At 40.4% G+C, this 24,595-nt stretch overlaps 1 protein-coding gene across 5 annotated transcripts in view; it reads left to right on the forward strand.

Annotated features, from left to right (window-relative positions):
* Window positions 1–24,595, forward strand: part of ripor2 (RHO family interacting cell polarization regulator 2) — a 256,355-nt gene that overhangs the window by 194,050 nt on the left and 37,710 nt on the right. For 4 of the 5 annotated variants that reach the window (XM_043719080.2, XM_043719084.2, XM_043719081.2 and 1 more), the window contains exons 6-13: window positions 1,888–1,941; window positions 6,497–6,646; window positions 11,935–11,998; window positions 14,470–14,513; window positions 14,867–14,992; window positions 18,181–18,329; window positions 19,197–19,326; window positions 22,741–22,887. In XM_043719080.2, the coding sequence (XP_043575015.2) occupies window positions 1,888–1,941; window positions 6,497–6,646; window positions 11,935–11,998; window positions 14,470–14,513; window positions 14,867–14,992; window positions 18,181–18,329; window positions 19,197–19,326; window positions 22,741–22,887 (864 nt within the window). The remainder of the gene's footprint in view (window positions 1–1,887; window positions 1,942–6,496; window positions 6,647–11,934; window positions 11,999–14,469; window positions 14,514–14,866; window positions 14,993–18,180; window positions 18,330–19,196; window positions 19,327–22,740; window positions 22,888–24,595) is intronic. The other variant, XM_043719085.2, reaches the window with a different exon arrangement.

Below are 24,595 nucleotides of genomic sequence, written 5' to 3' on the forward strand. Positions count from 1 at the left end.
TTCAGCATCTAAATTGCCTCTATCTAATGAGATTAGCACTGTAATAAATTCTGCTATTTCATGCTCCCAGCAGGGATTTCCTAAAAACAGTGCAATTTGTTGATCATTCCTGTGTCTTAATTGGGAAGTTGCTTGATGGTGCTCTCTCCACCTCATCCCTCCCCATTTTACAGCAACTGATTGAGAGATCTTCATTTGACTTCCTCGTGTTTTTTTTGTATAGTGGCAGTGAGTCTAGTTTGGTACAGTGTGTATGCTGGAACTGGGACAAAATAAAAATCAGTTAAACAATATGAATTGGTTCCCATTATAATGGATTTTCCCAGGTTGCACTCAGCAACTTTGAAACAACCTCATGCAGAGACTCGCTGAAGGAACTTACGAGGGTTGCAAGTCAGCATTCCTGGCAGCACTTAATGTCTGCAGGAATTGTAACGGGTGGACCAGGTAACTGCATTGCAATTCTTGTTTGCAATTCCCTCTTGTGGTTCTTTCAGTCAGCCATTCTAACTGTGGAGGGAGGCCAGCTGCTTGTGTGGGGTTTCTGCCAAAGTTACAGTAACCAATCATGAGCACCTCACAACATTTAGGTGGTAGGTAATAGGAAGTATGATAGTAGAGTAAGTAAAGCAAACTGTAATAATGTACATGATTTGGAGGTGCCGGTGTTGGACTGGGGTGTACAAAGTTAAAAATCTCACAACACCAGGTTATAGTCCAACAGGTTTAATTGGAAGCACTAGCTTTCAGAGTGACGCTCCTTCATCAGGTGGTTGTGGAATCACCTGATGAAGGAGCGGCGCTCCGAAAGCTAGTGCTTCCAATTAAACCTGTTGGACTATAACCTGGTGTTGTGTGATTTTTAACTTTGTAATAATGCAATATTTTTAGGAGTTTTACAGTGATGTAACTAATCAAATGCTCGTATTTATCCATAACATGCTCTTAGGTTTAGTGATGAGTGTTCTATGAACACACTTGCTACAAGATTTTGTTGAAGAAGCAACAGCTACTTCGTGTAAATATTGCAAATAAAAACCAAAAGAACTACGGATGCTGGAAATCAGAAATTGCTGGAAAAGCTCAGCAGATCTGGCAACATCTGTGGAGAGAAATCGGTTAACGTTACTCAAATCTTCCTCGAAACAGAACAGTGAGGAAGGGCCACTGGACCCAAAATGTTAACTCTGATTTAATGTTAACTTTAAACATTAACCCACGTTTTGGGTCCAGTGGCCCTTCCTCACTGTTCTGTTTCGAGGAAGGTTTGAGTAACGTTAACTGATTTCCCTCCACAGATGCTCCCAGACGTACTGAGTTTTTTTTTTCCAGCAACTTCTGTTTTTATTTATAAATACTGCAATCCTAGCTCATCTGAACAAATTCAATAATAAAATACTTAGCTAAATGTGACTAATGAAGATATGGAAATGACATGCAGATGGCCAAGACTCTTTATGCTCCCAACCTTTTTGCTTTTGTATAGCTTTCATGGACACTGAGATGATTAGTTTTTTTTTTCTTTTTTTAAAGGGTATAGCACTTTATTTTGTTTTCTTTTTTTTTCCTTTTTTTTTCTTTTAACCCCCACACTACCACCTAAGTGCGGTAGTGCTTATTTTTTCCAACACTCTGGTTGTTTTTTTCTTTTTTTCTTTTCTCTTCTTTTTATTTAATTAACCCCCACACTACCACCTAAGTGCGGTAGTGCTTATTTTTTTTCCCAGCAGTCTCCTCTTTATATATTTTTTTTCTTTTTTTTAACCTAAGTGCGGTAGTGCTTATTTTATCCCCAGCACCCATGGTGGACACTGAGATGATTAATCTGCTGCTTACTGCATTATTATTGGCTGCAAAACCTAATGATACATTTGCTTCTCATTACAGCAAATCAAAGCAATTGAGCGATATGTCAGAAGGCTGGAGTTCCATATCAGCAAGGTAGATGTAAATATTAGTACAATGTAACTTAGATCACAGACAACCAATAGACAAGGCTCAAAGTATGTCCAAAGTGAGTTACGAGAAATTGTTTTGGGAGAACAATATCATTATCACTTGGTTTTTCACCAAAGCTATTTGGCTAATCTTTTTGGTATGTCAGTTGTGACTCAGTGGTAACACTCTCATCTCTGAGTTGAAAGGCTGTGTGTTCAAGTCCTACGTCAGGGTGTGGAGTACAAAATCTAAACTGGCACTTGATGAAGCACTGAGCGTGAAACTAGCAGCCCATTTGCACCTGAGGTGAATATGAAAAAAAATCCCATGCCATAGTGAGGAGAGTATACCTTGTGGCTATGGTAAATTTCACCAGCTGACTGTCCAGTTGGAAATTGTCTTCCATCTTCCTCAGTCTGGGTGCAATTGTTAATCCATTGCCAGTGGCTCTGTAACATTCTGCCAGATGTGGTGCAGTATATGCTGTGGGCCACATTACAGCAACAGAAATTGGACAGAATTTTTTCACATCAGATTGGAAAACATCAGTCCAGTTGGCACATTTCCTAATGTTGGAGTAAAGGGTTGTACAGGTGCTGATTACTGGACAAGACCAACAGACTGAAGGGCCAAACTGGCAGTAGCCCAGAACAGGATAGTGCTGTCATATACATTTTTTTGCAAAAGCTATTTAAATTTGACACTGGCTGTTCAGAATAGTTACAGACACCAAGGGGAAAGGTCCTTCCAAGGGTTTCACTGCTTCTGACAGCACCTGTTGTTATTTTGAATATTTTACAGGGGATACCCCAGGTAGAGCAATTCTGTGCAATAAACAGGATATGCAAAACCAAGAGATTCACGAGTGAAGTCAATCTGCTGCTGCCTTCTTGTTCTTCCTTTATCTGCTCCCTTTGCAATCAGGTTTCACTTGCCAACTCAACGCATAACCGCCAGTAAAAGTCAAATTCCTTTTTAAAATTTAATTTCTCTGCTTAAACATTTTTTGTTAATGTTTAACACTCATTAACTTTCTCAAGTCAGATTGCCTCAACCAACTTCCCTGCTACCGTGAACTGGATATAGCTTCTAAGGTAGCTGTTGATCAATGACATCATGAAGGCTTCGGAGAATACAAGAATATTTCATCAGCATGTATTACACAAGTTTCAAGTTATTCATATCTGTACTGAACATACCCAACTAAAGTGACATGTGTTCAAGTACAATTTGTAGCAGGAAGCAGGCTGTGGCTAAGAGGAAATGTTGCAACAAGTAACAGATATTTGTAATGATTGGCAGTGGTTACAAACATCCCGTCAGGGCAAAGTCTCTAAAATTAACCAGTTCCTGACAGAACTATTTATATTACTTATTAAAAATAAGATTAAGTCACCATTATCATTAAAAATGCTTTTGCAAGTAAGAGTGAACGTTCCAATATTGATTACGAAGACATACCCATGAGGCATTGATCATTTTTATGAATTTTGTAGGACAAAACTAAAAGGGATGGCAGGTTGGACACGTGTGTAATTTAAAATGTAAAATTGTTGAGTTGAATCCATCTCTCCAGTTTGCCACTGAAATGTTGGCATAAGACCTGCAGAAACCCACATACCACAAAACATGATTTTCATTTTCAGGAATATTCCCAGCTGAGACTCCCCCCACCCCAACACACACACACACACACACGCACACACACACGTACACACATACACACACATACGTGCACACACACGCACACGTACACACACACACACGTACACACACACACACACACATACATGTACACACACACGTACACACACATACATACACATACGTACACACATACACACGTACACACATACACACATACACACACGTACACACATACACACACACGTACACGCACACACACGTACACACATACACGTACATTCATGCACACACACACACACGATTTGTTTCATTAGCAGGAGGACAAGTTGTGGTGCAGGCGAAGGCTGAGCCAGCTGAGGCAGGAAAGAGTTTGGAGGCAAGTTGCAACAATTTTGAATTAAGAGTTAGAAATGACTGTAGCATTTCAGGGTTAAACCCATTTCACGACAACAGTTTGGCTTTAAATGAGCATGAATACTAGAAGGTCCTGGTAGAGGTAAGCACTTCCCCTCTCCTCTGCTTCTGCCTCTCAAAGTGGGTGTTGAAGAGACCATTTAATGAGGTGAAGATTGGAAGACTGTGCAAAGTTTGCTGCTTTGAGCCATGGCAGACTGAGTGTGATGACTCACTCAACAAAATACTGTAACTGACTGTGGGTACATTCAGCCAGTGGTCACCAATGTCTCTACTCACCTTCAGTTTTCAATATCACACTCTGTGTAATGTACTATCTTTCCATGCTCATCCTGCCAATGTGTATCACTTAACAATTATATGCATTGAAACATATCTGTCACTCTTCTGCCTTTTTCACCATTCTACCTGTGTTATCTAGAAGGCTACAACTATCCACATCAGTATTTCAAAAGTTTCCAGCTTTTGTAGCATCTAAAAACTTTGTAAAACCCATACATCTGCATTTCTTTCAACATTGCACTGAGGTCAGTCTCAATTCTGAATGTGTTTCTTTAAAAACCATCTATTAGAGAAGGATCTATTTTATAATAATTATGCTGCAAAACAATGATTCGGGGGGTGGGGGGGTGTCAAATTGATTTCCTGTGTCATTTCCTGTGTGATTTCCTGCGTGAATGTGCTAATATATCACTTATCTGTGGTTACTTTGAACACTAAAAAATGTTCATTTGACTACAAATTCTGAGACATTTTCATTTACATACTGCTCTGTAAATCTAATAGAGAAACAAGTTTTTTTTAAAACAATTGCTGTTGAAAGTACTTCTGTAAACACTGTACAGAAACATTAGATATGTGTAGAACACAGGAACTGATGACCTTGTCATGACCTGATCCATGAGAAGGATGTAGCAAAAGGCCCTGAGTTTGATGTGACTCATCAAAAACACAAAGTCAATTGGAACCAGGGCCAAGCACAAACTGAAGTGCTCCACTGACAGAGGATTCATAATCCATCTCCTCTCGACGTTCAATTCAGGTTCGACTTAAAATTAGCAAATTCAAGTGAGAGGTTTCAACTCTATGTGTGAATCTTGTTGAGAGATCAGGGATCTCACTGCTGGCTGGAGAGTCAGTGAGAGATGCCTCTTTTTTGGAAAGCCCTCCATACCATGAGTCAAACAGGCAGTGCCAGTGCCATTGACAGGACTTTCTTTGGAATTAAGACCCTTGAGGAGAGGTTGGAGGATTTAAGTATCACTGGGGTAGTCGGGGTGACTGCAGGAAGGACAGGTGCCACCTGACTGATCTACGCTACAAGTAAGTAAATGGGGGCAGGGTGATTTGCTGATGGGGATCAGAGGAGATGACAGGAGGATGTTGGTACTCAGTGGATGCACACATGCACACACACATGCGCGCACGCGCACACATACATGTGCAAGGTGCCAAAGTCAGTACATGGTTTTAGCTGCCATGCATGATGTTTAGGAACAGATTCGCTTGAGGTTGTTTTCATATCAGAAGGATGAGGCCCTTGTGATCATTATTTTGCCTCTTCAAGTTCTGAAGATGAGGGGAGGGTGGGCAAGTTGACCCTGAGCCTTCCTTAGTGTAACATAATGCTGGCTGAGGTGGGCAGGCAGTGGGTTCAGGCATGCTACCGTCCTGCCTGATTAAATTCCCTTCCTGTCTCCAAGCTCATCATCTCAATGTGCAGAAGCTTCTGTCCTATTTGTTGGATACAGAAATAATGGTTTCCTACACCACTGTAACTTTCAAGGCACTATGATTTTTGGCAGAGTCCCACATCTGTGCGAACTGAAAATCACAAGCACTGCATCCAATCTCCCAATCTGTTCTGAAGAATAAACTGAAGTAGTGAGCGTTGAACTTGTGTCTTTCTCAATGAAGGGAAAACTAGAATAATTATGATGAGCCATTTTGCCTCTATCCATCGTATTAAAATTCCAAAGATTCTTTCTATTAACCTTACGTTTTTAGATTAGACTCCCTACAGTATGGAAACAGGGCCTTTGGCCCAACAAGTCCACAGCGACCCTCCGAAGAGTAACCCACCCAGACCCATTTCTCTCTGACTAATGCACTTAACATTGTGGGCAATTTAGCATGGCTAATTCACCTGACCTGCACATCTTTGGTCTGTGGGAGGAAACCGGAGCACCCGGAGGAAACTCACGCAGACACAGGGAGAATGTGCAAACCCCACACATACAGTTGCCTGAGGCTGGAATCGAATCTGGGAGCCTGGTGCTATGAGGCAGCAGTGCTAACCATTGAGCCACCGTGCCGCCCTAGTTTTCCCTTTTAAAATTCTTCTTCTCCATGAAGAATGTTGTCCTGAACACTCTCAAAATCCCTCTTATAGTAAACTCATTAAAATATTCTGCTGGCAATTTGAAAAAAATCAAATCCAAAGTGCATGAAAAGCACAGTTGATTAACACTTTCTTTTGTTCATATTGCCTGGGTAGGTGGATGAGTTGTATGAGACATTTTGCATCCAGAAAAGGCTTCGAGATGGAGCTTCCAAATTGAAACAGGCCTTTGAAATGTCTCCTTCCACTAAGGGTGCTCGGGAAAGCCTAGCAGCGATACAGAAGAGCTACAAAGAAAACACAGAGGTACAGTATTATCTTTGGCTTCAGCCTATGCAGCACTCAAGAGGATATTTCATTTTAATTTGCAATAGTTTGCTTAGCAAGAAGGAAAAACAGACTAGACAAGAGTAATTCTGCTCTTGGCTGCATATCATTTTGATGTGTTGTTTTAAGTTAGTTGGGTTGGGTGATCCCAGAGCTTGGCCTTGAGAGCAGTTTGAAGTCAACTCAATACTGTAGATTCCTCTGTTGGATTAGGTAGTATTGGTAACAATTAAATAGTGCACTCTTAGGATTGCCGTTTACTAGACACTGTCTGAGCTACTTTCTGGAATTCCCTTCTTTAATCCCTCAGTCTTTTTATATCATATTTCTTCCATGAAGATTCTCCTCAAACTTCATCCATTTTTCCAGGCTTTTGATAATCACTTTTCAAAACCCAGTGCTTGTTTTTCTTTATGTTTCACTGAAAAGCCTTGAGAATATTTTCAATGTTAAAAGTTACTATACAAACACAAATTGTTCTTGACTTGAGAGTGTTATTATTAATGGATCGTGAATCAGGCACTCTGCTCTCTGCACAGAAACACAGCCATTGTCAGAAGCTAAATATAAGGAACTCTAATTCACATGATTTACCTCATTGCCTCTCTAATGGGAATGAAAGTTCTTACTGAAAAAATAACATTTATTGAACAGGATCCTGTCAGGGTTGAAAGGATGTAAATGATGAATGGCTAATTAATGCTTACTGAGTATAAGTAGAAAAAGATTTACTGAGAAATTGCATTGGAGGATGATAAAACACACATAGAAGTTTTTGTTTAGGCCAGAACGAAATACAATAGATCAACTGTTTCTGATAAGATAGGTTTCAGAGAAGACTATAGTACATGGCACTTACTGTTACAATTTCATACATTGTAAGCAGACCTTTGATATGGCAATAAAGGACGTGGCACTTCTTGAAGAGAAATTTGCCAAATAGCTAGAAAATACTTTTAACCAGTCCTTCAATGCTATTACTGTGCAAAGGAAACTGGTTCAGATCAGCAGTTGTGGTTGTTTTAAATTCAGTGTTGGAAGTGGGAATAAATCTGGTGCTAAAAGATGATAATAGATGAGGCTTCTTAAGTGACAGATTATAAATGTCAGATTTAGCAATTGTATACCTTACAACATTTTTAAAAACTTGCAGAGTCAAACAGATTTACATGGAGGTAAGAGATTTTGATTAATGAAAAGAAGAAAAAGGTCAAGTTGTTTGGGAGTCATCATGAATATGTGCACAATATGGTTGGAAACGATGCAGTTGACAGGTTGGGAAATGTGTACATTTTTGTGGGTAAGTGTTTGAGAATGGGAGTTATGAAGAGTAGAAAAATTGAATGTGCTTCTGCTTGAGATGAAGTAGGACATGGAAAATCAAAAATAATTTTGTAAAAACAAAGATAATATTTATGAAGTGATGGCTAACCCTATATTATGACGTGTATCTGGGTGTTGGAAAGTTGCTGAGAGAAGGTCAGTCGTAACATTCAGATTTGAAATTAATACCGTTTGTTTTTATTGGACCAAGTTATTAAAGATTGTGGCACCAAGGAACATAGATGGAGTTAAGTATCAGATTAGCCAGGACTTATTTGAGTGGCAGAGTAGGCTTGAAGATTGATCGACCTGCTCCCATTGCTATACAAGAATGCACAAGCAAATCCTAGTGGCAGAGATGAGCTCATTGACAGGAACGCTGGGAGCATCAGTTATGCACAAAAAGTCAAGAATTGTACAAGAACTGAGCCAATACTTACCAAAACTAAAATTAACGACAGCAGAATGCAATGATTGGGCACATTTCATGAATTTAAACAGTTCGAGTAGATTTAATTTCCTCATGTGCATGTCATAAGCAACCATGGAAGACCAAGGAAATGTTGCATTGGCATTGCCAAGAGTGATTTGTGGTGGAAGGGATGCAGCTAACTGATGTGGCCAGGTTGGTTCGCTATTAGTAACATGAATTCATTGAGCCAATCAATACTGCTAGGCTAATGGGTTAGGATTTGGGGGTTAGTGTTACAGTTTAATTTGGGTTTAAAAGTCTGTAGAAACTGGAGATAAATGGAGGGAAATATTCCATAGTTTTGAAGCCTTAGGAGAGAATCAGTTAAAAATGACAACAATGTAGTGAGATGTGATTTCAACATGATAGTTTGAAATGAGGGTGAAGAATTTGCATTAAAGAATACAGCAACAGTTGGGGCAGAATGCCCTGCTGAGGTAAAGGATTACCAGCCAGAGTGGAAGGGTACTTGCCTAAAATATGTGGGTAATCTCACAAGGATATATTTGCATGACTGACCTCTCCCATACCCACTGCAGTGCTAGAAACACTAGCAATTTGTATTTCTGAGTCTGGACAAAAAAACCAATATGAGCCTTCCTTAGAATGTACAGTACTCAGTCTCTTAGAGAAACCAATAAGAAGCCAGATTGTATTTACATTAAATGGAAGCACAACAGAAAATTAATGTAAACATATAATTCTAGTCACACTGAGTATATCTTCTAATCAAAGATTCATGTTTTAGAAGCAAACATTTAGAGGGTGATTTTCTCATTCCTGGTGGTGACAAGAGAACTAGTGAAAAGGGGAAGTAATTAAGTGACTTTACCCTGAAGAGAAACTCACCCCCTTTCTCACCACCTCAATTTTTAAGTTCTGGATAAGAAGGTCCATGGTGATCAAATAAGGTCCTTTTGTGATCAATTAATGGTCACTTATGGGCCTCAAACTGCCACCACTCTGATCACCTGCTTCTCTGGTGGGCAAGAAAGATGGCTAGCCTCCCACCTGGGAAATCAAGGAGACCTGCCTGCTGCTTCCGGAAGGGTCTTTAATTGCCCCAATCTTAAAGTAATCAGAGGTACAGATGGCAGACAAGAACATCACCTCTGAAATCTAGTCCCCTGTCCTTGCCTTTGACACCCCTCCCCACATGAACTCCGAACCCCGAGAAGAGTCTGAAATGAACTTATCTTCTCACTACTGGAACTCCCAAGATGTAGGATTTATACTGATGGACATTCACACCCAAAGGCTGCTAGCCTCTGATTGGCTAACAGCTTTTGGAGACCTGGAGTTCAGCGTCAAGGTCTGTGATTCAATAACAAACACACATATGCTCACCCGTCAGCTCTTAATCAGCTGATTGGCAGGCTGTATATTTTTGGATAAGGTTACTTGATATAGGGAGTGTTTCTTGCTCCTTAAACGCTCTCCCTACATGTGCAAAATGGAAAAATCCTACCTTCTGTCTGTTTTTTAATTGGAAATAGTTACATTGAAATCAGTATTAATTATATCACAAATAAGTCCTTTTGATTATTGATACAGTGTTGTTTATAGAATTTGGTTATTGCACAATTATACACAATTATTAATACAAATCATCTATTAATACATGTAATTCAGTTCTGCACAAAACAAACAACATATTGGAATGTTGACATTTCTCAGAGTATCCCTGTGGCTGCAAACACAGAGGCATTTTCTGATCATGCAGGAGACTATTTACATTCATTTTGTTGCAACACAAGGGTCTGATAACTGAATGGACCCTTGTTATACTTTGGCAGAAAGAGTTCAGATGGTAGTCTTGCCCCCTGGCGCCTTGGTGGCAGCTGTTCCAAACGTTAATGCTTCCCTCAGCACGTCATCCTGCACCTTGGAATGAGCCACTCTTGGCTGATATCAGTCCTTCCATTGGAAGACCAACAGGTTTTGGGTAGAGCACAGATTGTCTTTCACTGATTTGATGGTTCTCCAGACACAGTCGATGTTTGTCTATGGGGGATCAGCCCGTACAGCACAGAGTCCTGCATCACTGACCTGCTCAGGATGAACCTTGGCAAGAACCATGGCATCTTTCTCCAGACCTTCTTTGCAAAGCTGCATTCCAGAAGGAGATGTGTGACAGACCCTTCCAGAGCAGCTTCAAGGCCAATGTGCAGTGGCAGAGAGAGTACATACATCTGGTGGGCATGCCCTTCTCACCACCAGCCTCTCTACATCTTGGTGCCTGTTTGAAAGTTCTGGTGATGAGACATTCTGCCAAATGACTTTAACAGTCTGCTCAGGAAACCGTCCGACAAGATCCTTTACCAGTACAGTCTCAAGGACATTATGTGCTGACCACTTTCTGATGGCTCTGTGGTCAAAGCTGTTTCTCTTTGCAAATTTTTCCAAAGGTGACAGGTGATACGGAACAATCCAACTACTTGGACCGTTCTGTATCAACGAGGCCAGGTCCATCCTTCATAACACCGAGGACAGAAAGAACCTCATTATATAGTGACACATCGTTTGCGTACTGAGGGTCTATGCACAGTTTGATGCAGCCACACACAAAGGTGGCTATCAGGATGAGGGCAGCGTTGGGTAGATCCTTGCCCTCATTATCCAGAGTTTTATAAATGGTGTTCCTGCTGACTGTCTTTGACCCTCAGATCAAGTGGAAAGAGATGGCACAGGCTCGGGGAATAGGCCAGACCAGCGCCACAGTCATCAACACCAAGACCATGCCACAGCCAAATGTTGTCATTAGAAAGTTATCTTCGAGGCCTGACATTGGTTTGGAAATACATCCCAGGCTCAATATGCAAGCTCATCACAGCCATAAGGGTCCACAGCCAAACACATTTGGGGTGACTGATCGAACACCTAAATCCTGGGACAAAAATAATATCCTGAAATAAAATCAGAAATGCTAGAAACACTTAGCAGGTTAAGCTGATATGTGGGGAGCTGCAAAAGAGACAGGGAGTTGAAATTTTGTTCCAAAGAAGAGTCATGATCAACTTGAAATGTTAACGGATTCTGTCCGACATGCTGCCTATTTCCAGCAGTTGCTATTTTTATCTAGATTCTGGATCCAGGCAGACTTGTCCGGTTAAATTCTAATTGGAAACAGTTCACAGTTTATTCTCAAAGCATAATACCATTCTTTTTGCATCGTTTAAAGTGGAAATTGTAAATAACCATTGGACTCCCCCAGACTGTGAAGAAACAATTGCGTGTTTGATGATTTCCTTATTTTGTGAACAGTTTACTTGAGTTAAAGGAAGAGCAGTTCATTTTCCAGTAAATCTTGAAATGTTTGGGATAATGCATCTCAGTAAACAATATGAGGCACATCGCTGTTGGAGATTCCACGTTTGCAGAAATTATTCTAGACTGTTCGCTATGATATTACTGGATTTAATGTGGTGCACTGTGTGTGCCTTCTACTGACATTAACTCCTTCCACCCTCAGGCGTTGTGCTCACTGGAAGGAGAGATTGGAAGCCTGCTGGGAGAATTTCACATTAAGATGAAAGGTAAGTATTAACAGAATAAAAGTTTTTTTTTAAATTTATGGTTGGGGGTAGGGGGGCAGTGTGATTTTATGAGTTTTGAGGGGTGGTAGGGGGAGATAGAGGACTTTCTGCCTGATAGGAGTACAGTATATTACAAATTGGAATGTGAAACGCTGTTCAGTCCAAATAAGAAAATGAACTGACTGAACTTCAGGTATGAATCCGAACAGAATCCCTGCCAATAGCACAGGCTTTCAATATTCCCTTTATATTATTTCCTATGTTATTCTTTGATCTTAGAAAGTATTATAATCCAAATATTATCCTGAAAAATCAAATAATTTAATTGTCGTTTTGAGATAATATTCCTTAGAATAGCAGATTTCACAGTGAGTTTGCAAACAGGGCTGGCTGGTTTTCTGGAGTTTCTGTCATTCCTTACCATATAATTTCACCCTCACCCCTTCCCTGTAACCTCCTCCCATCTATCATCGCTCCAAATGTGTGGGATGCTAATGCCTGTATATACCTTTGACCTACTGTTGCTCCTTTCACTGCGCTCACTGGGAAGCCTGCTGGGACATAGGTCTGTGGCACCAGTAATCTAGTTCATGTACAGGAAAAGAAAGACTTACAATTATTAGGCACCTACCGGAACCGCTGGGTGTCTAAAAGCACTTTCCAGTCAATAACACAATTCTGAGTTATAGTCACTGTTATGATATGTCACTGTCCTTCATATGTGGCTGTGACTATCACTGGGTAGCTCATCTTCATGATTCATTATCCAAAAGGCTACACCTTCCAGTAGAAATTATTGGATAAAATCACTCAACAGCTTTCTGTCATCTACACCACTTAAATAGCTGTTTAATGGCTGAAGAAATGTTTGCAATATCATATTTTTCATATTTGCAGTAACAACCTCATCCTAGTTTGAGGAATTGACTATTTAAGAAATACACACTTGCCATCTTCTTGCTGACCTGTAAATAACTGGCCTTATCATTGTTACATGTACTTTCTAATAAAGATGAAAATTTAATGCCAGAGTGGGATTGCTCAGTGAAATATGAACTCAGCCAGACTCGCCTCTAAATTATAAAGTTTCAGTTCAAGTCCCAGCCGAAGGTGACATTTCAGTGCTGCATGATTCAAGTTGTTACCGTTCAGATGAAACTTGTCAATGCCCAAATTTTAAATGAAATCTATTCTCCTGAGTGAATGTAAAATATCCCATGACATCACGCAAAAACGAAGGGTGATTCCTGATTAATATTTATCCCTCTACAGGCTTAAACAAATAGGTAATAAACCCAGAGAGTGTTGGGGTAACTCAGCAACTTCTGTGTAAGAAACAGGGTTCGTGTTTGAGTCTGGTATGATTTTTCTTCAGAACTGTTCTGGGATTGAACATATACGACTTGGGATGTTAACTTGTTTTGGCTTTGCAAAGGTGCTGTCAGAGTTGCTGAGTTTCTCTGTGTTCGTTTTAGACTTCCAGCATCTGCAGTATTTTACTTTTAAACAAATGGGTATCTGTTCTTCACCTCTGCTGATGCTGGTCAGTTGCTGAACAAGTGCAAATAGGGTGTGTATGGTTTCCTACATTGCAAAACTACACGATTAGAAGTGAACCTCACCAGCTGGGAAACATTTGGGGCATATTGGGGTTGTGTAAGATGGGACAGAAATACAATTTCTTTTGTCTCTTTCAAAACGGGAAATTATAATTTGTAACACAAGTACAAGAAGGATAGGTATTTCTGGAGGACATCGCAAGTACTTTTTATGCAGCCTGAGCAATTGCACTATGGAATACTGTTAATTAAAGTGGGAAATGTTCTGTAGAGATTCACTAGAGTGTCTTCTCTTTTGTGCTGGAGTTTTGATACTCACCCAGGCAGAGCATGTAGAGACAGGGGTGCAGTTATGAACAAGCAGTCCTCTCTGCCCATTTTCCTCTGTGTTCCATCTCAGTGATAATTTAATGTCAAAGTGCAAAACAGGTAAATTCTGGCATTATTTTAGCAATGAGATTGTTGAATGTGACAGGACTCAGAGATTACATATAATCTGAAATATTTAAAGGCTGTTTGATGCTCGAAATAGCATCAAATGGACAAATTACTCCAAGCTTCTTTCAATTAATAAAATAAAACCAAACTAAAGGTTTAATTTTCTGATTGCCCTCATCAGTATTGAGCTTTGCCCCCCACGAGCATGTTTCAGATATTCGGCCACCCGTGATTTTCTTATCAAAACTGTGCAATGTCAGCTTAAATTTCCAAAATGTATTCTTATTGAGCCAGGGATCTCACCAACAGTAAGAATCCAGAACATTTCCCTTCATTGTTTATAAAGTAGAATTTATATTTAAATTGGAAATGTTCAAGTCTTTTATTCAGCATCTGGGAAAGTAAGGCTTTTGTACAAACTGTAACCAAGCTTTAAACTCCAGCTGTGATCCTGATATCATTTGCACTCCGCAGGTTTAGCTGGTTTTGCACGTCTGTGCCCAGGAGATCAGTATGAGGTAAGGGCTTCACCCTATAGTTTTAAGTTATTCAGTGGGACAGCACATTTTGGTCCTTGTATCGCAAGGACATATTGATCCTCTGTGAGGTGACAAATGAGTCACCTCGATGAAAAACTGAAAAAAAAACTTGCACTCTTCTCTATTTGCTGTAATTTTTCCAATTTCCATTTGATTTGCAACTCGGGACTTCTGTGCGACAGAACTGCTCACAGCAGCCATTCTGGTGGATGGAGCAATAGCAAAGTTTAAAAGGGGGGAGCAGAATGAGAAGTAATTTTGAGTTTTGAAATGAAATTCCAGATATTCACCTGTAAAATACGCACTAACTGCTTGTCTTGTTCTTCAACAAGATCTTTATGCGCTACGGACGTCAAAGGTGGAAATTAAAAGGCAAAATAGAAGTGAATGACCGACAAAGCTGGGATGGAGAGGAGATGGTTTTCTTACCTCTGATTAATGAATTCTTCTCAATTAAGGTATTTAAAGTAGACATGTACCAATATAGAGATAAATCTCACAAAATTAGTGCAACGTTTAATCAAATTATATGTTGAGAACTGAATGAAAACTAACCAAGTCCAGTTCTGCTTCTCCTGGAAGGTTTGACCCCTTGGCTTGTGATTGTGTGATAACTGATCATGTGAGATCTGATTACAGCTTACAGTTCAAGGTTAGGCCTGCTATACTTGATTGAACAGCTCGACAGCCACTTCTCCAGCAGTGCACACAGTGATGATCTAATTTTCCTCTTCTCATCTAAAGTAAATGCAAATTGAAATACCCAGCAAGTCAGGCTGCAGTTGTAGAGAGAGAAAAATGTCAACAGTTCACCAATGGCCTAAGCTTAACCGGAACACTCCAATACTTGAGGATGAGGTTGCCCTCATCAAAATACCACAGCTCCATCCCTGGTGTTCATAAAAATCCATTCGGCCCATCAGGTCTGCTTTGAATCTCTGAAGAAAATTCCACTAAGGCATTGCTCTTGACCCTATCCCCATAACCGCACACTTGCCATGGCTAATCGACCTAGCCTACACATCCCTGGACACTATGGGCAATTTAGCATGGCCAATCCACTTGACCTGCACATCTTTGGACTGTGAGAGGAAACCAGAGGGAACCCATGCAGACACAGGGAGAATGTGCAAACTCCACACAGACAGTCTCCCAAGGGTGGAATCGAACCTGGATCCTCGACATTGTGAGGCAACAATGTTAACCACTAAGCCATTGATTTGGTGCTCACCTGCTTTTTCCAACCTCAGTTTGATCGATCAGTAGGGAATGTTCTGTTTGTCTGCTCTCTTCATTTGAGCCGATCTGCTGCAAGAATTCACGCCAGATCTCAGGTACATTCTATTTCCCTCATTTCTCTCCTCATACTACTTTTTGATGTGTGCAATTATCAGTCACCGATCTCTTGTTCATTACTCAACCAGTTTAACGGCTCGCACACATTTTGCTTCTTGTTCAATGGTTGCCTTTTCTATTTCCCAGAATGATTGCTCGTTGCCTCACTCTGTCCCCTCTTCCATGATGTCCATTGTAGTGTCATCATTTTTAAAGAAGGCCCGACTGAAAATAAAGTTGGCTTTTTGTTTCTTCACAACATGCTGCCTGACTTGCTGATTAAGTCCAGCATTCTCTACTTTTGTTTGAGCTAGACCTGTTCTTTATCTAAGAAAGCTATTGCAAAATGTGCAAACGGGCAGCATGACCCCATAAGAACAGGAAAAATGCCTGGAGTGTTTTAGCTTTTGTGTTTTGGAACCTGGAGTGTTGGAGTGTATGCTTTGTGGCAATACTGTAAAATATTTCTGTTCAGCTTGTTTACCATCTGCTCTAAAGTTAAATACATCCTCTGCTTTTCTTGTCTTCAAAGAGAATATTTACTTACAAATGTCCCTTGATTTGAACAGTGAGAATAGATCTAGAAACGACTGAATATTCCATTGTCACTCTCTACCAGGTAATGAAGGTAGAATCCTTAATAGTTCTTAAAAGGGAAGTTGATGAATATTCAACGAAAAAGGATTTAAAAGGGGAAGCAAATAGAAAAGGAACAAGTGAATAGCTCTTTCAGAGACACAACGCCAGCTTTCTCTGCACTGTGTAGTCTGTGATTCTCAATGCAAACTTACTGCTAACATTGGGAGGTATGTCCAGCAGCTAAATTCTTTCTTTCTCAGGCTGTCTGGTCTTATCAGTCCACTGCAAAAATCTGACAGTCGGTTCCATAGTTGAAGTTGTTACCTTCTGAACTTTCTGATTTATGTCAGTGCAGAATTCAGAACTCCTTAGCAGGACATCTCTGTTTCACGTCAGGTGTTGCTCAGTCAATCCAATATGATCGCTTTTATGATCCCAATCTCTACTATCTTTTTATTGTTTATGCATTCAGTACATGTTTGCTTGTTTCTGTTGCTAGCACTCTTATCTGACTGAAAGGGCTACAGGTTTGACCACTTCATCAAGTCTCTTGTTAGTTTGAACAGTCCTATTAATAATGCTGCGGTCCCACAAAGGAAGCATTAAACTGCAATCCTGTCTGCCAGCCCAGTTGCCCATGAAAGATCTTATAGCTGTACTGTATTTGAGAAAGAGCAGATAGTTTAATTGGTCAAATTCCTTTCTCAACCATGACCACCCACAGCAGCTTAACCGGTTAGCTATCTTACTGACATATGTAGAATTTGGATATCGCAACTGTTTTTCTCTTAAATAGCATTTCAAAAAAGCCTTGTTGTGTGAAAACCTTTGTGATAAACTAAATAAATAAGTATAGGTATCATACATTGTGGTGTTGGGAGTCATTAGATATTTAAATTTCTTCTGAAAACTTGTGTGCAAATAGTAAGCAGTGTAAACAGCTGAAAGTTGAGTGGTGATATTACCCATGGAAACAGCAACTTCTGATGTGGATGACGTTTGTTTGACTCTCCTTCACCAGGTGGTCTACAATGTCAGCAGTGTCACTCTGATGAGTGACTGGTGGGGCTGTGCCGCCACTTGAAAGGTGACAGCTAGGGTTAATTTAGTAATTAGATTAGATTACTTACAGTGTGGAAACAGGCCCTTCGGCCCAACATGTCCACACCGACCCGCCGAAGCACAACTCACCCAGACCCATTCCCCTACATTTACCCCTTCACCTAACACCACGGGGCAATTTAGCATGGCCAATTCACCTAACCTGCACATTTTTGGATTGTGGGAGGAAACCCGAGCACCCAGAGGAAACCCACGCAGACACTGGAAGAACGTGCAAACTCCACACAGAAAGTCACCTGAGGCGGGAATTGAACCCGGGTTTCTGGTGCTGTGAGGCAGCAGTGCTAACCATTGTGCCACCGTGCCGCCCACAACTTGAAGTATTCTTTCTTGGTTGCTGCTTTACACTGCCTGCAGGCTAGCTGACGGCAGCATTAGCTGACCTGTGACCCCCACCCAATCACCCTGCTGCTTGCCTACAGAGTGTCCAGCTCTAGGGAAGATCTTATATGATAGAAAATGTTGTGTGTTACTCTTCATCAGAAAGTACCTTCGTGAAAAAAATTCACAACAAAGAAACAAATCTATTGAGTTGCCAGCAAAGTTAATGAAGTTATAACCCAATATTACTGGCACTGACAGACTTGCTCTTTCTCGTTTTACTTGTCAGGTGTCAGAGTTGAAGGGATTGGCTACTCATCTCCTGATTGGAAGTGTCATCTGTGAAACTAAGGACCTGTTCACAGCCAGACCACAAATGGTTGCCGTGGACATCAATGACCTTGGAACTGTTAAATTAAACCTTGAGGTCACGTGGTAGTAAGTATCACTTCTTGACTGTTGCAATGCTTTTCACATTCCATAGATGGCAGTAGACTTCCTACTGCCTCATTCCTGATGAAGGGCTTTTGCATGAAACGTTGATTTTCCTGCTCCTCGGATACTGCCTGACTTGCTGTGCTTTTCCAGCATCACACTAATCTTGACTCTAATCTCCAGCATCTGCAGTACCCACTTCTGCCTCGTAGTGTTGCTGGTCCAACCAGTCACTGCCTTTATCCAATTATTGTTTCTTATCAGTATAAAGATATATTTTAAGTTTTTTTTAAAAATGACCTTACAACATACCATGAAAAATACAAAAGAACATATGATTAGATTAGATTAGATTAGATTAGATTAGATTACATTACATTACATTACATTACATTACATTACATTACAGTGTGGAAACAGGCCCTTCGGCCCAACAAGTCCACACCGACCCGCCGAAGCGAAACTCACCCATACCCCTACATTTACCCGTTATCTAACACTACGGGCAATTTAGCATGGCCAATTCACCTGACCCTGCACATCTTTGGACTGTGGGAGGAAACCGGAGCACCCGGAGGAAACCCACGCAGACACAGGGAGAACGTGCAAACTCCACATAGTCAGTCGCCTGAGGCGGGAAGTGAACCCGGGTCTCAGGCGCTGTGAGGCAGCAGTGCTAACCACTGTGCCACCGTGCCGCCCACAAATTATCTAATCTAATCTAATCTTTCTTGAAGAGTGGAATTACATTTGCCTCTCTCCAGTCCTCAGGTACGACTCCAGTAGAGAGCGATATTTACATGAAGTGGTGTTATAGAATGTGAGAAGTTTGAAATATTAACTATTGTTGTATATGTGTTTTATTCACAGTCCATTTGACAAGGAAGACCTGACTCCATCCACAGGCAATCTACATAAAGCCTCCAGTGTGCAAAGACGATGTTCCATATACAGCCAAAACACCCCAGAAACACCCACCTTTGAAGACTTCTCCTTCTTTGTAAGTAATGTGCTCTATTTTTGAAGTTTGTGCAAGGGTACAGAAAATACTTTATAAGCTTAGTAGTGAGCAATAGACTAGTACAAAGTTTCAATAGAGCAAGTTGCTTTTTCATAAATTTGAATTTTTATTGTTTTTTCGTCTTACATATTTTGTATCTTCATGTGATGATTTTCCAACATTAAGCAGGGACACTGGAATGTAAGTTGTTATGTTAGAGCTGATGTCTTATTACTGTGATACTACAATTGTCCATAAAAAAGACGGCATAGCCCAGGAGTTTAGGATATAACTTTTTCACCTTGGCACCTAAATTAAAATCATCACGCACTGGTGGGGTGAATTTCTCCTCTATCTGCTGACTGTATTGACTTGACATCATATTGTCCCAACTCAGTAAATAGAATAAACCAGGGCATAACTTGATGTTACATGTCTCATAAAAAAATCATGACTGGTGTGGAATGTAGAGCTGTCACAATAGTGTAGCATGAATTGTTACTCTGTGGATCAATTTATCTACGATGTAGGCAACTTCAAGGTGACAGGAAACAGGAAGCATTCTGTTTCTAAATTGATATCCCTCTGTGTAATAGATGCAATTTCTATTGTACTATCTGATTTAATTTCAGATGAGGTATAGGTATATTTTCGGTGTGTTTATTATATTGGATAGAGTCTTATGTAGTTAAGGGCGTAACCTCTGTATCCATATCATCTACACGAGTTCTTGCTTTGCCAATACCATTCATCTGTAAAACCTGTTCTTGCATTCCAGAGCTTTTGCTTCCAAGTTGAGTGTTTAAAAAAATCAAACATTAAAGTTTAAATTAGTAACATCAAGAGCTTAATTGGCTGGAGGCAATTGAAAACAGTCAAGTTATATAAAATAATTGTAAATAAATCAGTATAGTATAAATTAAAATTTGAGAAACAACAGGGAAGATAGAGAATTGTTGAATTGTTTGATTGATCTTTTGGTGTTTATTTTAGTTTTGCATGATTAATAAGTCAAAATCCTAATATGTCAATAATTGATACGCAGATATTAAGGTTTATTTCAGCTTCTTAGCTAGACCACGGAGCTTTGAACTGCCTATGATTACTTCAGACATTTTGAATATTCCAGTTCAGAGACTGAGTGAGCATTTGTACATAACTTTAGGGTAATTCTAGTTGGGCAGCACTGGGTGGAATCAAAATTTGCTGATTATCAACTTGTTGTGAAAAACCATAGAGTGCCCACTTACAAGTGCCCAGTTTGCTGGCTGGGTCTGGGCAGGAAGATTCTTGCAAGCGGGCACTCTATGGTTTTTCACAGGAACCTTCCAGAAGCACCAAGCTAGGCTTAGCTGAACTGGGATCTGCGATTGGCAGGTGTGTGACCCTTTATGGAGCACACTGGGATGGAGATTGAAAAGGAAAATATTAATCCATCCTGAAGAATTGACTACCATTGCTACAGAGGCTATATTGTTTTGTCTACTAACTGAGTGGTCTCTTAGTTTCATTCGTGGAACATGCTGCTACTGTGATATTCCATGCCATGGAGTTTGTTTCATGTCAAATGCTTCTGTGGTATAATGCTAATGGTCATCTACTCCCATTATTAAATGGTTTGGTCACTGGGATTTGGTGTTGGGTCACCGATAGTTGGCAATGATAAGCAGATAGTTGGCAATGATAAGCAGATACCGGATGGCAAACAGGCAACATGGGATGTTCAGCTTATGTGTGTGTGAGGGCACAGAGATTCCTCTTGGGAAGTAACAAAGCAAAAGGGGCAGGATGGATGTGACCACCTGTTTTACTGCCTGCCCAATATTCAGTTGCATTGACCGAACTAGAATTGGATATCAGGTAGGGTGTTTAGCAAGTAGTCATTCAACAGGCTCTTGTGGAGTGATGGGGACTCACTTACCTTCTGGAGAACTGGCGAGACAGCCTCTTTTCAGAGGGGGAGCTGCTGAATTACAAGCCATGTGATCAAGCAGTGCAGAGGCCCCTTGGCAGGCTTTCCCTGAAATTAAGTGCTGAGGGAGGAGGTCCTGCCCACAGACAGCCTCTGGCCAGGCAGAAGCCTGCATCTCTTTTGATCAGCCACTGGGTGGCAGTGGCTGCTGCTGCTGGAAAGACAGCCATCAGAGGCTCAGAACCACAGAGTGTTACAGGAAGTTTCATTCTGCCTTGTTAGGTTATGCTGTTTGATAATGTCATTATTTGTAGCGGCTTGTAAATCCATTGGACAATGTCAGGTTCAAACTGGCATCAGGAGAGAGGAAAGGCATGCCACACAAATCTCCAGATCATTGGAGACAGCCTCCTTCAAGGTCAGTGGTGACCACCAGCACTTCACTGTTGACTAAAAGATCAGGGTCAATTATATTCCATCTTTGTGGGAATTTCAAGTGAAGTTGGAATATAAATAAGAGAAGTAGAATCCTGAAGTTAACTTCAGGTACCCCTCCCATTTTCAGATGTTGATATGGCTAACCAAGCAGACTTTATTTTCATTTGACACTTCACTCTAATTGACTGATTTGCACTTCAGAACATCAATAGCCACTTTACTCTTCTCTTCACCGTTCACTATTTGAGAGAGATGCCCTGAAACCTGGTTGACGTGTTCAGTTCTTGAGGAAAGTGCCGAAAGTACGTTTTCATGAGGACTATACTCATGACCTGACCTGAATCCAGCTCTAAACTATTCCCCACGAGATGTAAGAAACTTGAATCAGAGAATTGAACATCCATTTCATTTTGTGAAGTTTTGTTTTGTTTCAACATCAAGAGGTTTTCCTTAAGGCCATTTGCGTAGGATGCCCTCTGTACCTCCCACTGAATAAGATTCAACATGCTGTCACTGTCCTTGCAATTTAGGGGTCACAGGTTTCATAGGCCTTTTTCCGAGATAATTTATTCCAAATCTGAATTGCAGGGTTTGTATGTGCTGAATATATAAAGTTTGTAAGGAAAACAGGTCTAGATTTAAGATGTTAGAAAAGATAGATGAGCAGAAAGATTCATTTGGAGAGAAACAAAACAAAATAGATAGGATTGGTCCAGCTGCCTGGTACACTATCCATCCAACTTTCATAGACATTGACCTTAAAAGATTGAATATCTTGTATTAATTGGTATCTCCTAACTTATAACATAGAAACTTAGTGAGATTTTGTTTACTTGTTTAAGGTTTAAAGAAAGAGCTTATATTTAAACGTCTCTTTTGGGGATCTCAAAGTGTTAAAGAAGCGATTAGACTTTTCCAGTCCTTTATAAATCTCTGCCTGCTGCTATATCTTCCCATAATCAGCACGCCGCCAGTGACCTAACTATAGTTTCTTTTAAATATTCAGCTTCTTCCATTAAGCATTTACCAGATTTACTAACCCTCTGAATTTTGAACATGCCAAGAAATGCCTGCAGCCATCACCAGACAGACTACGGCTGTCATTCATAGATGCTCTTCGGGACACGTTCTTTGACAAACTCAGACGGAGTCGCTCATTCAGTGACCTGCCATCTCTTAGGCTGCGGCCTAGGGAAAGGCTGGAACTCTATGTGAGTCCCCTTCGTGGGAGTGATTTCTTTCTGTGATTGGAATCCTGCCAGTCGCATGTGTGTTTGTTCCTGTAACTGCAGTCGCTGATCTAACAGATCTATGCACATCATTCCACTCCCTCGTGTTAGTGTGAAAAAGGAAAAAACTCCTCATGGATAACCAAGTTCTTTTATGAATAGCCAGTAGAGAACAATTGTAGCTGATAGGAAGCCTAATAGTTTTCAGATGTGAGTTATAGAGATTCCTTATTTGTCACAGTATATTGACGTATACCTGGCATTTGGATTCCAGGTAAACTTTAAAACCCATTTAGTGCTCCTCAGTAGTCTCTTCTAATATGACCTGTATGCACCCACATTTCAGAGATTGTATCATTGGCACGGATATATTTATGCCCAGGCACAGATCCAGTTCCTGGCAAAAACCTCCCAGTAAATATTCTGGGAGGGAAATCCAACTGCATAATTGGTTACAGGCTTTTGAGCAAAAAACAGCTGAAAGATCTCCAGACTCTCAAGGGTGTCTGAGAAGTCAAGAAAAAGGTGCCACTTTAACATGTTGCCATCTGTAGCTTTGTTGCCTGCCCTCCTCATATCCTCCAATTTGATGGCGACTTGGCCCAAGAGCCTGCTATTTAATGGTTTGATAGACATGCAGGATGGTGAGATGGGATGGACAATGTTAAAAATCACACAACACCAGGTTATAGTCAAACATTTGCTCCAAAAGCTAGTGCTTCCAAATAAACCTATTGGACTATAACCTGGTGTTGTGTGATTTTTAACTTTGTCCACCCCAGTCCAACACCAGCACTCCAAGAGATGGGATGGGCCTGTTAAGACTCATTCCATCGCATTTCTATTGGCTCTGTATCCTTCTCAGAGGATCCTTATGAAATCTCAATTGTGTAAAAAGATGCAAAGATCGTGAATTATGGATCTCCAGCTCTTTCTCCTCGATGTTGCAACTGGAAACCCGATCAATAATTTGTTGCTGTCTAATTTTGGCTGAAAACCTTTTTAGTTGATTACCCGTTATGAAGGTCTTTCTACTGCCTGAGAGATCTAAGTAGAGAGATTATATAATCACCACTTATCTACCCAAATCCCTCCTTTGTTGTAACAATTTCTCTAGTTAAGCTCCTTCCATCCTACATTTCTGTTGCCAACTATAAGGTTCAGCTTAGACACCTGACTATAACTGGTAGATTACCCATGGCATTGATTTACAATAGATGTCAGCTATAAATATATTCCTTGAGGGATTGGTGTGTATTTTTACATGGTTTGGTTTGAGAAGTATAAAAGAAGTATATCATTATTTATATTACACAATGTACTCATTAATAATGATGAAACACATACTTCTAAGTAGGAAATGGAATAATATTCCTTTTCCAGTGGCTGTGGCATCAGGCAACTGATGTCCCAATATCTGATTCCTTTCTTCATACCATGCATGATAACATTATATGTGCATTGTTTCGCCTTAAATACACTTCAGTGTACAAACACCAACACTACCAGCATCAGCAGTGAACCACTAGGTTGGCATCTGACCATTAACTTGACAAGCTTCTGAGCAGAGGCACAACCTTTGAGATGATAATTACAATTACAACAAACATCTATTTCAAATATATTAAACTGCTCTTCATTTTCAAACCAGTTTAATTCTGCAGATGTAGACATTTTTCAGCAAAATTTA

The sequence above is a fragment of the Chiloscyllium plagiosum genome, unplaced genomic scaffold (assembly GCF_037043375.1).
Source record: "Chiloscyllium plagiosum isolate Xiang-an unplaced genomic scaffold, Cpla_swu_hap1 HiC_scaffold_34, whole genome shotgun sequence".
Lineage (NCBI taxonomy): Eukaryota > Metazoa > Chordata > Chondrichthyes > Orectolobiformes > Hemiscylliidae > Chiloscyllium > Chiloscyllium plagiosum.